This window comes from Tachypleus tridentatus, chromosome 7 (assembly GCF_004210375.1).
Source record: "Tachypleus tridentatus isolate NWPU-2018 chromosome 7, ASM421037v1, whole genome shotgun sequence".
In the NCBI taxonomy this organism is placed as follows: Eukaryota; Metazoa; Arthropoda; class Merostomata; order Xiphosura; family Limulidae; genus Tachypleus; species Tachypleus tridentatus.
The window spans coordinates 33,053,892-33,068,829 of record NC_134831.1 but is presented as its reverse complement, the minus strand read 5'-3'; the positions used below and the strand labels follow the sequence as shown (position 1 = coordinate 33,068,829).

Sequence of the window (14,938 nt, the reverse complement as noted above, 5' to 3'; positions counted from 1 at the left end):
CCTGAAACAAATTTCGGAATTCTCACGATGACATTTAGAAGCGGAATATTGAGTAACTTATCATTGGTTGGTTGACTGGTTGGTTTAATCCAACGTTTGTCGCTTGAAAGGTATCTTAATTGTTTGCTGTTTCAACTGTACTCAAAGTAAGTTTCGCAACCTCCTCTAAGGTAACATGGATAAGAAGGACTTTCGTCTGATTTTACTCTACGACTTCAAACTTCAACGAAAAACTACCCAAACTACACGAAGCATCAACCAGGCATTCGATCATGCATCTGTTACTCAATGTACAGTTCAGCGTTGGTTTCAAAGGTTTCGACATGGAGATAAAGGTCTTGAAGGTCGTGGAAGGAAACTATCCTTAGATTAAAACACTTTAAGAGAACCAGTTGAGACAGACTCTCGCACAACAGTATGTGAGCTTGCAGAAAGGCTAGACACAAGCATATGAAGCATTGCCAAACACTTCAGTACAACTGGAAAGACGAAAAAGTTGGATAAGTGGGTTCTTCATGAGCTGACTAAAGATCAACAAAATCGGCGTTATAAGACCTGTCAAAAATGACGCTCCAAAACTTGAACGAATTGAGAATCGAGGTTATGCCTCACCAACTTTATTCCCCAGATCTTTCCCCTACAAATTTTCATTTTTTCAAGCACTTTGACAACTTTCTAAATAATAAATGCTTTCAAAACCAGGCAGCTGCAGAAGATGCTTCCACGGAGTTCACTGACCATAGAAACTCCGATTTCTACAACAGGGGCATAAACAGTATCGTTACACGTTAGCAAAAGTGTGTTGAAGCAAATGATGCATACTTTAATTAAATTATTTTTTACAACACTGGTTTATAGTTTTCCAAATTTCGCAGTTCAAAAACGACACTTATTTCTGGACAACCTAACATAAAATATTTTGTTTTTTAAACTATAAATTAGCGTTCATCTTCTTAACATATTTCATTCCTTAAGTAAAAAAAAAACAATAATAATATCTCGTCTATGTTTCAGCAATCTTTTAAAATGTTTATTTATCTTATCTCCCAAGTGTATCGTAAAAGGTTAAGCCAGACACATAATTATCTAACTTTTGATATTTAGTCAGGCTTCGATTGTATATGTTCAAAATCGGGTACATTTGAGATTGAACACTGATTGTAACTGATTGAATGAATAATAAAATTTGATGTTATTTGTGTACGTGTAAAATATAATACATTACATGTTACCATAACATTTTTTCAAAATCTATGTTAAGATATCTTGTGATAAATTCAGTGTTTCTTTACATAATGTTACACAAGTGAAAACTATAAAGTCTAGCTGAATAGTAATATGAACATAATATACAAATTTTGTATGAAAGCTAATCCTGTATTTTGTAAGCTAAGATGTTTATAGTATATTTGTGTATACTTTTAAATATTGTTAACAAATGTTTTGGTAGGTTTGTCAAGTCGGTGATCTTGCATTGTTTGGTAAATTATATTCTGTAAACAGTAAATTTGATATGTTTATAAAAATGTGAATGAATAATTTTTGTAGATTATATCTTTTATCACAAAAAAACAATAAAACTGATATATTTTTTCACAAAATCTTACAGATTTTATTAAAAACTTTAAAAGTGGAATGTATCCACATCATTTGTATAAATTATAGATAATTTCGTATTTTTTCTAACTTGAAGTTTTGTTAATTGATATTTCAGTATGATTGTTAAGTATGTGATTTTACTTACATGTATTAAGGTTATGACGGAACTGAGTTTTACCCAAAAATAAATGAAGATCGTATTAACTATTCAAATATATTTGTTATAAACTGATATCGTGGGGTGTAATTTATCATAAAAGACTAAGCTAAACAGGTAAAGAAGTTCAGATATTTTTTTAAAATGTTTCATTTTGCTTGTTAAGCCTTGATTTTACATTGTAATTGTAACTATAAACAGTAAATATATATTTATATATTTTAAAACGGCTGGTATGAGTAGAGAAAGCACTAGTAGAGGAGCAAACAACGTTTCGACCTTCTTCGGCCATCGTCATGTTCACAAAGGAAGTAAATATCTTGGATTTATAAAACATGAAAGAAATATCAAATGATTTATAACTAAAGGTCCCTTTTAAGGTTATGATGTTTCAACTTTTTTGGTTATAAAGTATGTTAATTTGTGGAAAAATGGATTAGATGCTTTGAGTAAATGTAATAAAGTAATACAATTTCTGACTTTTCAACAAAAATTTAATATATACCTATAATATGACATGATTTAAGTCTCATAAATATCATTTCAAACTAGAAAATACATATTTTACCAAAAAAGATGTATGTTTCAAAAGTTTCTAATTCTAGACCTTTAAATGCTACTGATATTTTGTTCTACCAGTTTTAACATGTACTAATTTGTTTGGTCGCGTGACAACCTCTCCTGTCCTTTGTATTTCCTAACATCAAAGTTTGAGTTGGACCACTTAGACAGTATTAGTGTGAGTTAGAAATCTGTTTAAGATAATTGCTGAAGAGGTTATGGTTTACGCATAAAGAAAGTTCATTTACAAGCTGTGCTCTAAAGTCACGAAGTTCAAAACATAAACGTTCCAATCCAGATAGAAACAAGCTCTAGCAAAAGACTTGTGAAAACATCAATAAAAGAGCAATAGTTAACTATAACTATTTGTGTAGACACTTTTAACGTTAGAGGAACAAACCAATTTATAAAGTTAAGCATGAAATTATTGTATATTATTTCGAGATTTAAATAAATATCCTTCTCAGAACATTAAAAAAGTATATAATACAACTTAAATACAGAAGTAAAAATATATACTATGACGTTATCGTCTTTACTTTCACCTCTACCCTTGCACCAATCAATATTCAATCTGCAACTTCTTTGTAGGAGTTGATAAGTAAAGAACATTATTCTCAACTTCACTTCTTACACTATAAACCTGAAATATCAAGTTGGTCAACGTGATTCACAGCTTCACTTCTTACACTACAAACCTGAAAAATCAAGTTGGTCAACGTGATTCACAGCTTCACTCTTTACATTACAAATCTGAAATATGTTGGTCAACGTAATTCACAGTTTCTCTTTTTTACCTATTATCAAATAGCTGACAATTTACATACAGGTTTGAAGGCTTGTGTACTAGATTTCTTTCTTTACAAAACTATATATTTCACTACAAGCACACGAAAATACATTATTTTTTATTTTAAATTTAAAATAATAGTAATTTAAAACTGAAATATAACACTAACAGTGAATTTTTGGTTAATGGAGCGAATGAGTTGTTAAAACTTCTTTGAGTTAAGGGATGGCACCACTGGAAAATATATTTAAATATAACTATACTAGTGTGTGTGTGTGTGTGTGTGTATGTCTGATCTATCATCTTTTTTGAGGCTGTGAATCACATTGTTTCAGAGTGAGATTTGTTTTGTTTATAAAGGATAACGGTCACATGTTTAAAAATATATGGTTAACTGTTTTTTTTTATGTTCAAACGACGTTATTTCAAAAATTAAAAACTAATAAAAGATATTCACGAATGGAAAATTATTCTAGGAAATCTGGAATGATTTTATCTGAAACACATTAACTTATGCTATTTTGTTTTTGTAGATAAAACCAAAATAAAATTGAAATACGATAAAAAAAACTTTTTCTCACATATAGCAACATGACTAATGTTATACTTTATTTATATACTTCAAAAGATGTATCTTATTACTAGTTTGTGAAAGTTATTTCATCACAGTCACATTTACGTTAATTGTTGTTTTCGTTTACAGCAAACTGTGAATCCTAAATACTACTCATCCACATTTTAAAAGAACATAAACATTTTATTGTTTTGTAATAAGTTTTCTTTATTTGATCTTGATTTATATTCCATTATTGGAACTGGATGACAGTTCACCTTTCAAAAATCAGAAGAAAAACATAGAGAAATGTTTTGATCACTTTAGAAAGCCCTTCTGGTATTCTAGTTGAGACATTCACAGAAAACTCTCTGTACTTTAACTTTTTTTAATTTGACTAGTTATAAAGTGAAGGAACGTTTGAATTGTATACAGTTACACAAAATTCTTATGAAGTTCACTAATAATAAAAACTTTTCATAAATAGCTTACATTGTAGATATTCCATATTACACGATACATATCGTATTAGTAAAACAATTAGGAAAGAATGGATAAATAAAAAAATTAAAATTCTCATATACCTTTAATAGCTACTAATATTTTTTGAAACAAAAATAATCGTACAAAATTGATAAATTAACATATTTTAAATAACACAGTTAATCTTAGGAAATGTTTTCAAATTCTTGATTACCTTAAACAGACTAATGTACAAGAACAAAAGCTAAATCTGTTTTTATTTTATAATATTTTGTAAAACTGTACATTGTTGTGATGAACAAAAATTAATTCAAGAAAAACTTACATCAACATTATTGATTACCTTAAATAAACCTTAATGTAAAAGAAACAAAAGATAAATCTGTTTTTATTTGAGAATATTCAGTAAAACTTTATTAATAAAAAATATATTGTTACGACGAATAAAAAGTACCTAAATATTAGCTCCAGAAAAACTTACATCACAATTTCACAACTTGACTTTTTACATTAATAGCAGATTAACAATTGTTGTTGTTTTGAATTAAGCACAAAGCTATTCAATGGGCTATCTGTACTCTGCCCACCACGGGTATCGAAAAACGGTTTTTAGCGTTGTAAGTCCGCAGACATACCGCTGAACCACAAGGGGGCACAGATTAACAATAAATTCGTTTAATTTTTAACTAAAAATAATGCAATTCCAAAGTAAGCTAAGTTTTTGAAATGTTCTATAATATTGTTTCTGCAATTTTTCTATCATAAGTACAAAACGTTTTACAACTGATTTGTTATTTCTTAACATATTACCGAAAGACTAGTAATCACAAATCCTTAATATTAAACAATGATACTATTGTTAGGAACGTTTGAATATCTTTGCTAAAATAAAACATAGGGTTATTGCTAAAACAGATTAATAACATGAACAAAAAATGGACTTTAGCTAAGTTAATATTAGGCTTACCAACAATTATTTAGATTTGACAAAACACAATTCGTTCATAGATATAAATCAGAATTTATTGACAATGGAACGGACAGGCAAATGAACTACTACCTGTAATCATACACAATTTATACAGCTTTTCATCCAACAAATTCCATGCATAATTTGCTGAAGTAAAAATGGGAATGTAGTACATTCTGAATAAGATAGGTGTTTCACTTGTTATTAATTAGAGCATCGTTACTATGCGAGACAAAAGGCGTCGAATTAGGCAGTTTTCAAGTTAGGGATTAAGCCAAAGAGACAAAATAAGTTATGTACTTCTGTATCTGTCACTACATAATATTTTTTTGCATCATAATAATTTTGTATACTTTGGAGATTGTGGCAAATATGCTGTAAATTTGATTTAATATCAGCAAAAACTGCAATGCTGGTTGGTCCCTGTGCAGTTTTTATCATTATTATTTTGACTTAGCAGTGTCTTAAACAAAGAAGTAAACCATTTAGACAAAACATAGTATCCACTAACTGTATAGGACAGGAATAACAAATACTACATTTTCCAGTTACTTTTTTTATATAAACATTGGTATTTTTTCATTCTTATTAAAATGCTTATCAGTCAAATTACACTAATGCCATTCCGAAGAACCTGAAAGATAAGATACGTTTTTTTCAAGATAATTAAATTTTAGTAACTTACATTTAGTTTATCGCTAAAACATATCTAAAAATGGTTAGAGTGATAGAGGTTAGAAAATAGTGTTAATGAATTTAAAAACAAAATAAAAAGAGGAATTCGATGCGTAAAAATATGTAAATATTTTGTAGAGAAATCATCCATAATATTATTTATTACCAATAAATAAACATCGAAATAGTTTCGTTTCTTTCTGGATGTGTTTCACCTATGACTGTGATGAAAGAACCCTATCAAGGTGACACCGAATCTTGGTGTCTTAAATCAATTGAATTATAGATGGCATAGAATTCTCGTGTTTTTTGTTTTTATTCTACAGTGAACAACAACATTAAGATGAGAACAAGTTCCTAATTTGCTTGGACTTAACAAATAATGAAAACAACTTTGGAAAATACAGTGCTGCTTGCACTTTTTAATAATAACGACATACATGTGATGGTGGTCTGTTTCACCTTATTAAACGACAACAGTGTGCAATTACTCGTTTGTTTGTACTTTCTGAACGAGGACAAGAAGTTGAAAATACGTTTTTATAACCGTAAAACAACACCATTAAGGTAATGAGATCTTAAGTTGTTTTAGTTTTCTGAACTGTGACAAGATTAAATAATCTTGATTTATTTGGAGTTATCTGAGACCATGAATGACAATGTCTCCAGAAGTTTCGCTTCTCGCTGTCTATACCGCATCATGCTTACTTATAAAACAGTAGAGAACTTTTTCAAGAATCACTCTCTTTCTTTCTTCTCCCTAAAAAATAGAAATATCAATATAACCTACTTGCTGCTTGTCACGCACATACATATAAACATGACAAATATTGAGATTGCAGATTAATTTAACTATAATAAAGTGAAGTTCAGTACCGATTAAATTGTTCTTACCAATTCATGCAGTATTAATCATTGTACTTTCAAATCAAAACACTAAATACATCAATATTTGTATGTATTTTATTTCATGAACAGATTTAAGAAACAGCACGTTATGAAGGTAAGAAAAACTTATTGCATGCTTTACATGTTAAACGTTTACACCAATTTAACTGCCACCTTAAAAATACATACATTGGAATTTTAATAAGTGGACTACAAAATATTTGCTTTAGAACACGTTTTTTCATGAATTTCTTGTACTATTTGTTCTTAATTTCCAAGAAGGATAATCACTTTAATTGAATATTGAGACTTGACCTTCACTCTTATAACGCACCCATGTCCCTAAAGTGCGCGGCGTGAATGATTTTAATAAGATATGAAAACTTTTCACCAGTATGATGAAACCTGTTCTTTACTAATTCATTATAGTGATTGTATAGTTATTGCAACATTGTAGGATTATATCATTGTTTAGGTTCGCAAAAAAAGGATTAATTTATGAACTAATTTGATTGATTTGTGGTCTTAAATCTATAAACTAGATGTATCCTTTATATATAATATTTTTCATCGTTTCCTCTTGAGGATCCATAGATAATATACTGCATTTGTCAACATTTGACGAATTTCAACGAACTTTAACTTTCTAGACGTAATACTAAGTATCTTGGATTAATCATACACACAAAATAGCATACAGTTTTGGTAACCAATAAGAAACCGAGTATATGTAATCACGTTCTTACTCACTCATGGATGTGACACAATATCTCACAGGGTTTTTTGGGTGGTGGTGAAAAAGTTACGAATAAAAGAGACTCTTCGGGGATCATAAATTATGTCTTAATTGACTGTTCTTATAATTGAAGATTTTTTTCCAGTGGCTATCTTTTCATTTCGAATACACCTCTTTAAGGCAGTAGTATTCCCGCTTCTTCTAGATCTCGAGTGCCGTAGGCATTTTATCCTTACCACTTCTTGCTTGACTCTGTTTAATAATACGTAATAATCAATTTAGCTCTTCGTCGTTTTGTTTTGTACTTTTCTCCACCAATACTAATAATGTTCCAGTCTCTCAAAAATTGTTATTTATCAGATCTGGCAGAAAGTGGTTAAACTAGGATTACGAAAGAGGTCAAACCCCTTATGTAAACCAATTTGACATTCAAATCAAAGGACCAGGACCGCTAATGACCTGAATCATAACACAGAAACGTATTGTTATTTTGAATTTCGCATAAAGCTATTTGATGGCCATCTGTGCTAGCCGTCCCTAATTTAGCAGTGTAAGACTAGAGGGAAGGCAGCTATTCATCACCACCCACTGCCAACTCTTAGGCTACTTTTTTACCAACGAATAGTGGGATTCACCGTCACATTATAACGCCACCACGGTTGAAAGGGCGAGCATGTTCGGTGCGACCGGGATTCGAACCCGCGACCCGCGGAGTACGAGTCGAACGCCTTAACCCACCTGGCCATGCCGGGCCTTAAGACAGAGAGAGATTGTTTTGCCCTGTTTGAACTCCAGGTCGCAAGTCATTAATACAAGTATCTTCTGAATAACTTTCTCTGTCATCCGTGATCCTTTCTGATTAGTTTTACCTTGGATTATTGATTGTGAATGGGTTAATAGACTAAATATGCAATAGCAAAGCCCAAAAGACAGAATAAATGAAGGCCACAAATGAATGAAACAAGCTGCGGGTTTAATGTAACGTTCTTTGTATTCATTCCTCTTCAAGGCTCACATCGCTGTACGTTCCATGACTTACGCAGAATCACAAGATTGTAGTAAAATATCACTTATTATTTTTATGATCTCTCCGTAGAAATACGGTGATTCAAGTTATATGGATATTAGAAGAAGGACTTGACTTGGCTCATTGATAAGTTTTATTAATTTTATATAATAACTTCTAAAGCAATTCCCGGTCTTTATTGCTTGTTTTGAATGTTTCGCATATGTATATTTCCCATGCATTGCTAACCGTCCCCACCAGTCCAGCGTTAAGTCTACGGATTTACAACCCAAAATCAGGGGTTCGATTCCCCTCGGTGGGCTAAGCAGATAGCCCGATGGGGCTTTGCTGTAAGAAAAACACAACACGCATTATTAAACTTTTTTTTCGTTATTGTAAAGTATTTAAAATTGTATTTCGTATTTTCAATCTGAAAGACTCCTTATACGACATATGGGTTAAATGACCACGCCAGAAACCACAAACTTCGTACTTTTGACCATAGAAATAGGGAACAGCCTTCCCTGCTTGTTTTGCTCTTTTCAAATAGCGTGTCGCTATTACGGTTACAGCGTCCTCGCAGCTGAAATTGAGGAACGTGTTTAGCGGTACGTCACGACTTCAACGTTAGACCTTTGGTTAAGCAGTTAGGCACGCCAGTATTAGGTCACGTTAGTCCACATTACTGTAAGCACAGTATGAATAAGAGTAGCCTCATTATAATTTTTAAGACCTAATGTTATTAATTCTCAACTTACCTTTCATTTATGAACATTTATAGAATCATGTTTGAGATGGGTTACAGAATATTAACACGACTTTTTGCAAATTGTTTTAAGTCTCGCTTCATCAATTCATTCATTTTGTTTTAAAATAATAGAATAATAATCTGAAAATAAAATGTTATATTTGTTATTTACGCCTTTTCAAAATTCAGGTCTTCAGAAGGAAGTGAAAGGACAGTTATTTTACTTGGAGTTTATGGTTAAGTCACCTGTCAAAATCACAGTTTAATATTACGAGATCATCACGAACAGATAGAATACCATTGGCTAAATCTGATTCTGTATAATGAACAGTTGGACAAGAAATATTAGACAGGGACGCCACTTAGAGGTAACAAGAGGTCGTTATCCCCCGTGTTTCATACCACTTGTTAATTTTTTTATCTGTACACAGAAGTAAAATATGTTGATTGTGCAGCCGATTTTATTTTATTTCTCTTCCCAATTCGTTTATGCACATCTTATGATTCCACCATGGTGTAGCGTTCTTCGTTCAGAGAGAGATTTACTCGCGGCCTCTGTCCCCCCCCCCTCCAAAAAAAAAAAAAAGAAATACAAAACTAAAATGGCATTTCTGCTGCCAGTTCAGTTTATTTTTTTACAATATTTTTTGTTGGTATTTGAGCCCCAGTTAAGTAGTTTTTGCTATTTACAAGTTTAGCTGTTGACGTGTTTGAGTTCAGAGGTTTTAGCACTGAACCAGGAAACATTTTTTGATCCCTCGAGTAAAATTAGTACTTGGCTATAAATTTAATCAAGCTTCCCAGAATTAAAAAAATTTAAAAAGAATTGTTAAAATGGAACGGTTTGGGCTGGTAACAGAAAGAATGGCGGTGTGCCATACAAGCGAAATAAGTAAAGGTTATATTGCTGACAAAAGATCAACAACCTACCCACACCTCTTAGGTTTCATAGGTTTACCTTTAGTGTCTCTGCAACTATAGGGCCCCAAGTGGCACAGCCGTATGTTTGCGAACTCACACTGCTAGAAACCGGGCTTCCATACCCATGGTGGGCAGAGCACAGATAGTCTGTTGTGCAGCAAAGGATATTCCAAGCCCTTTGGCAACCTAGTGCTACGTTTTACTAGAGATTTTGCGCTAATACATCACCATTGCTCAAGTTATATTGCAAGCATGCCAAGTAAACTTAGCTTGGATCTGGATTTCTCTTATTCACAAGTTTCGTAAAGGAATTATACAATCCATTTAAACAACAGAGATGTATGTATATATATGTAAAAACGGCTCGTTTGGGTTGAGAACATTTTTTACGTTGTTCACTCCTCTACGTAAAAAATGTTCTCAACCCAAACGAGCCGTTTTTACATATATATTTTTTTCTACAAGTGGGTTTTCTCGACATCAGAGATGTATGTATGTAGGGCGAACAGGGTCTACTGTTTAATGTTGTGCTGACCACTAAAGTTATGAGGTTCTTGAATATGCTCTACACTTTCAGCTGTGAGCAGATTGTAAAAGTGAGAGTCAAGTCTGTTATTCCGTTCAAAGAATTAGTAGCGATGAGCGTTTCTGGTTTGTTTGCATCAGTAATTTAAATCTAGACAGTTATACCTGAACAGTAGGGATAAGTCTGCATTTAACTAGATGCCGTTCAAATTAAAAATTCAGTATGTATTTGGTAAATAACACTCTAAGAGAAACAGAAAAGCGATTTCAGTCCCAAAACTAATTGTCATCAGGGTTCGCTGTTCTTGAACTTTGTATTTCGGGAATGTAATTGTCTGATCGTTACAATTTCTCATGTAATGCATTATTACATCAAAGGTAACAACACTGGTGCATTACTAAGATCGTATTAACGTGAAAATGGAAGTCAAAGAGGACCATATAACAACGAGGCTTATTAGTAGCTGATAAAAATAACTATTGTGTGTAACTGGTAATGCTCACACACAATATTCATTGAAAGGTCCGGAATAATCAGATGGTTAGGGTGCTCGACTCGTAATCTGGGGGTCGTGGGATCGAATTCTAGTCACATCAAAACATGCTCATTCTTGCAGATGTTGGGGCATTATAATGTAACGGTCAATCTCATTAGTCGTTGGTAAAAGATGGTGATTGGTAGTGATGACTATAAGCCTTTCTTCTAGTCTTACACTGCTAAAGTAGGGACAGCTAACGCATATAGCCCTTGAGTAGATTTGTGCGAAATTCAAGAACAAATTAACAGACTAATCTTACCTGAAGTTTAAATATAATATCGAAATATCATATTTTATACTAAGATAAATTCTTAATTTTTAAAGAGCGAGGATTTCCTAAATTATCTCTTTCCAAAGCCAAGCGTGTTAAGGCGTGCGACTCGTAATCTGAGGGTCGCGGGTTCGCATCCCCGTCGCGCCAAACATGCTCGCCCTCCCAGCCGTGTGAGCGTTATAAAGTGACGGTCAATCCCACTATTCGTTGGTAAAAGAGTAGCCCAAGAGTGGGCGGTGGGTGGCGATGACTAGCTGCCTTCCCTCTAGTCTTACACTACTCAATTAGGAACGGCTAGCGCAGATTCAAAACCAAATTCAAAAACAAAATCTAATAGTTAAAATACTTAACCTAAATGCATGAAATTTAGTATACACTTTCCAAAGATTCTCTAGTTTGTAATTAAAAATAATAATTTATTTAAGTATTTGTATATATATTTTAGGTTGTGAAATTTCAGAAATTTTCTTATGAAACGCTTTTTTTTTTTTTTCAAATGAAAAATACTTTCTTTTGTTCAATAGTTTCTGTTTTTGTCTGTTGTGGCCTGAGATGTTGTAAAGGTATCCAACAGAGTCATTGCTGTAATTAAAACTATAATTTTTGTTTCTGCGTTTTTTCCTAGTAATTTTATTCTAAATTTCTTATCTGTTCGTATAGTCCCCAACATACAATGAAAGTGGCTATTAGAAAATATGAAAGATTATTTGTTTGTTTGTTTTTTTTAATTTCGCGCAAAGCTACACGAGAGCTGTCTACGCTAGCCATCCTTAACGCATGAGTGTAAGACTGAAGGGAAAGTAGCTAGTTATCACTACCCACCGCCAACTCTTGGGTTACTCTTTTACCAACGAATAGTGCGATTTACCGTCACATTATAACGTCTCCACGGCTGAAAGGGTAAGTATGTTTAGTGTGATGGGGATTCGAACTCGCGACCCTCAGCCTACGAATCAAGCGCCCTGGAAGAGACAAGACTGCAGAAATTCTCAACTAATACTATAAATGATGCAGAAGTTCATCAGCAACAACTATAAGAATGGCATGGAACACAATTGCCTGGAAGCTCAACTTGTGAAAGTTAACATTTCTGGATGTTTGTGTGGAAATGTGATTTGTTCCATGAATTAGGCCTGTTGGTCATCCGATGTTTGTTTTTATGGTATTTTATTTGACTTTAGAAATCGAACTAATAACCGTTAATTAATTCAGTGTGTTGAGTTCTGATAGTTCCCTGTCACAATATGATTATGTCACATATATAATGACATTTCACTTCCAGTATTTAAGTGCCCCGCTAGGACAGTGATAAGCCTATGGATTTAAAATGCTGAAATTAGGGGTCCAATTCCCATCGGTGGACACAGTAGATAGTCCAATGTGACTGTACTATAAGAAAACACATACATACATTATTTTGTTTGTTTTGGAATTTCGCACAAAGCTACTCGAGGGCTATCTGTGCTAGCCGTCCCTAATTTAGCAGTGTAAGACTAGAGGGAAGGCAGCTAGTCATCACCACCCACCACCAACTCTTGCGCTACTCTTTTACCAACGAAAAGTGGGATTGACCGTAACATTATAATGCCCCCACGGCTGGGAGGGCGAGCATGTTTAGCGCGACGCGGGCGCGAACCCGCGACCCTCGGTTACGAGTCGCGCGCCTTACGCGCTTGGCCATGCCGGGCCCATACATACATTAAGTATTTAAATTGTTTTGTAAGTAAATTATACTTGCAGCTAGTCGTGAAAAGATAAAAAAAAAACAATTTAATTGTAAGCTCAACTCAATAATAAATAGTTTGCTAAGTGCAATGAAAAAAGAATATGTTCAACATATAAACTAATAAAGAGTTTTGTTAACGGAAAATTAAAAGGTATCCAATAAATATTTCCCTATTGGAATATAACAGTATTCAGTTACTTACGATAAGTATATGTGTGTGTGTGATTTTTTTTTTTTTTTCCAGATTGAAGCCTCGATAGTCATTTGCCAAATTCCATAACTTTGAAGTAATGCTTTTAAGTTCATGAAATACAGTTATTGTTGTTTTATATATGCGTTTAAAAATTTCTATTTGTGTAAGTTGACTTACAAGCTCTATATAATTCACATTTGTTATAATTCTTAACTTATATTAATTCGGTAATTGTGATAAATATATTTGGTGATTTTCCACACGCGTTAAATTTGAGGGTATGAAATGAAATATGATAACTCGTTTTCTTTTGATAAAGTTAGTGTTTGAAATTTCTTGTTTTTGAAATTCATATTAAAACATTTATATGTAAAAACGGCTCGTTTGGGTTGAGAAAATATTTTACATAGAAGAGCGAACAACGTTTCGACCTTCTTCGGTCATCGTCAGGTTCACAAAGAAAGAGGTAACTGACCGGAAGCTGACCACATGTTTGAAAGGGGTTGTGTAACTGTGTGTCAAAATGTAGAGGGCGGTATTAGATGTTTGAATATATAATTTTATTTATTTTATTATATTAATATAGGTATAAAGGCGTTCCTTTATATTGGTTTATTTTGGGTTTAAGTTGTTGTATAAGTAAGGCTTCTTTAATTTTGCGTTTGTTTATGTTTGTTTCTTTATTTAGTATTTGAGTGTTTTCTATGGTTATGTTGTGTTTATTTGACTTGCAGTGTTCGAAAACGTGTGAAGGTGACTTTTTATGTTCTTTGAATCTGGTTTCCATTTTCCTACTTGTTTCTCCAATATAGAAGTCGTGGCAGTTATCACATTGTATTTTATAAATAATGTTGGTGTTGTGTTTGTCAGTGTAGTTTTTACATAGTACTTGGTTTTTGAATAAATTTGGTATTAACTGGAATGTCATATTTTGTTACTAATTTTTGCCAAATGTTGGTTATTTGTTTGCTGATGTCAGGAATATATGGTATACAGCAGTATATGGTTTCGTGGTTTTGATTCGTGAGCTGTATTTACTTTAGTTGGTGGTTGATTTTGCTTTTTGTCTAGGTGTGTGCGTATAATGTTTTCTACGGTTTGTGGAGGAAACTTATTGATGTTGATGAAGTATTGTTTTATCCCAGTATCACCAGTTCTAGCCAATATTTTTATGACACAAGTTGAAACACAAGCAATTAACACAGCATTACATCCACCACTATACTGGTACAGATATGTAGATGACACGGTTGCGGGATTCAAATCTACAGAACACATACTTAAATTTTTCAATCACATTAACTCTATACATCCCAACATTAACTTCACATGTGAACAGGAAAAAAGCAATCAAATATCATTTCTTAACCTCAAAATTACAAGAACTGACACACAATTCAAAACAGAAATCCACCGAAAAATCACTCATACTGGACTATACATTCCTTGGGACTCAGCACATGAAACAAAACAAACACTCAACATACTAAGAAACCAAATAAACACAGCCATAAAACTATGCTCACCAGATAAAATTAACGATGAATTAGACAAAATAAAACAATACTTCATCAACATCAATAAGTTTCCTCCA

General features: G+C 32.7%; 1 protein-coding gene across 3 annotated transcripts in view; it reads right to left on the bottom strand.

Moving 5' to 3' along the window:
- Positions 1-4,471: 4,471 nt before the first annotated feature.
- Positions 4,472-14,938, bottom strand: part of LOC143255389 (cell adhesion molecule Dscam1-like) — a 201,551-nt gene continuing 191,084 nt past the window's right edge. For all 3 annotated transcript variants that reach the window (XR_013030583.1, XM_076510968.1, XM_076510970.1), the window contains one exon: positions 4,472-6,548. Coding sequence is in view for 2 of the 3 variants with exons in the window: in XM_076510968.1 (XP_076367083.1) it covers positions 6,520-6,548 (29 nt within the window). In the remaining variant the exon portion in view is untranslated. The remainder of the gene's footprint in view (positions 6,549-14,938) is intronic.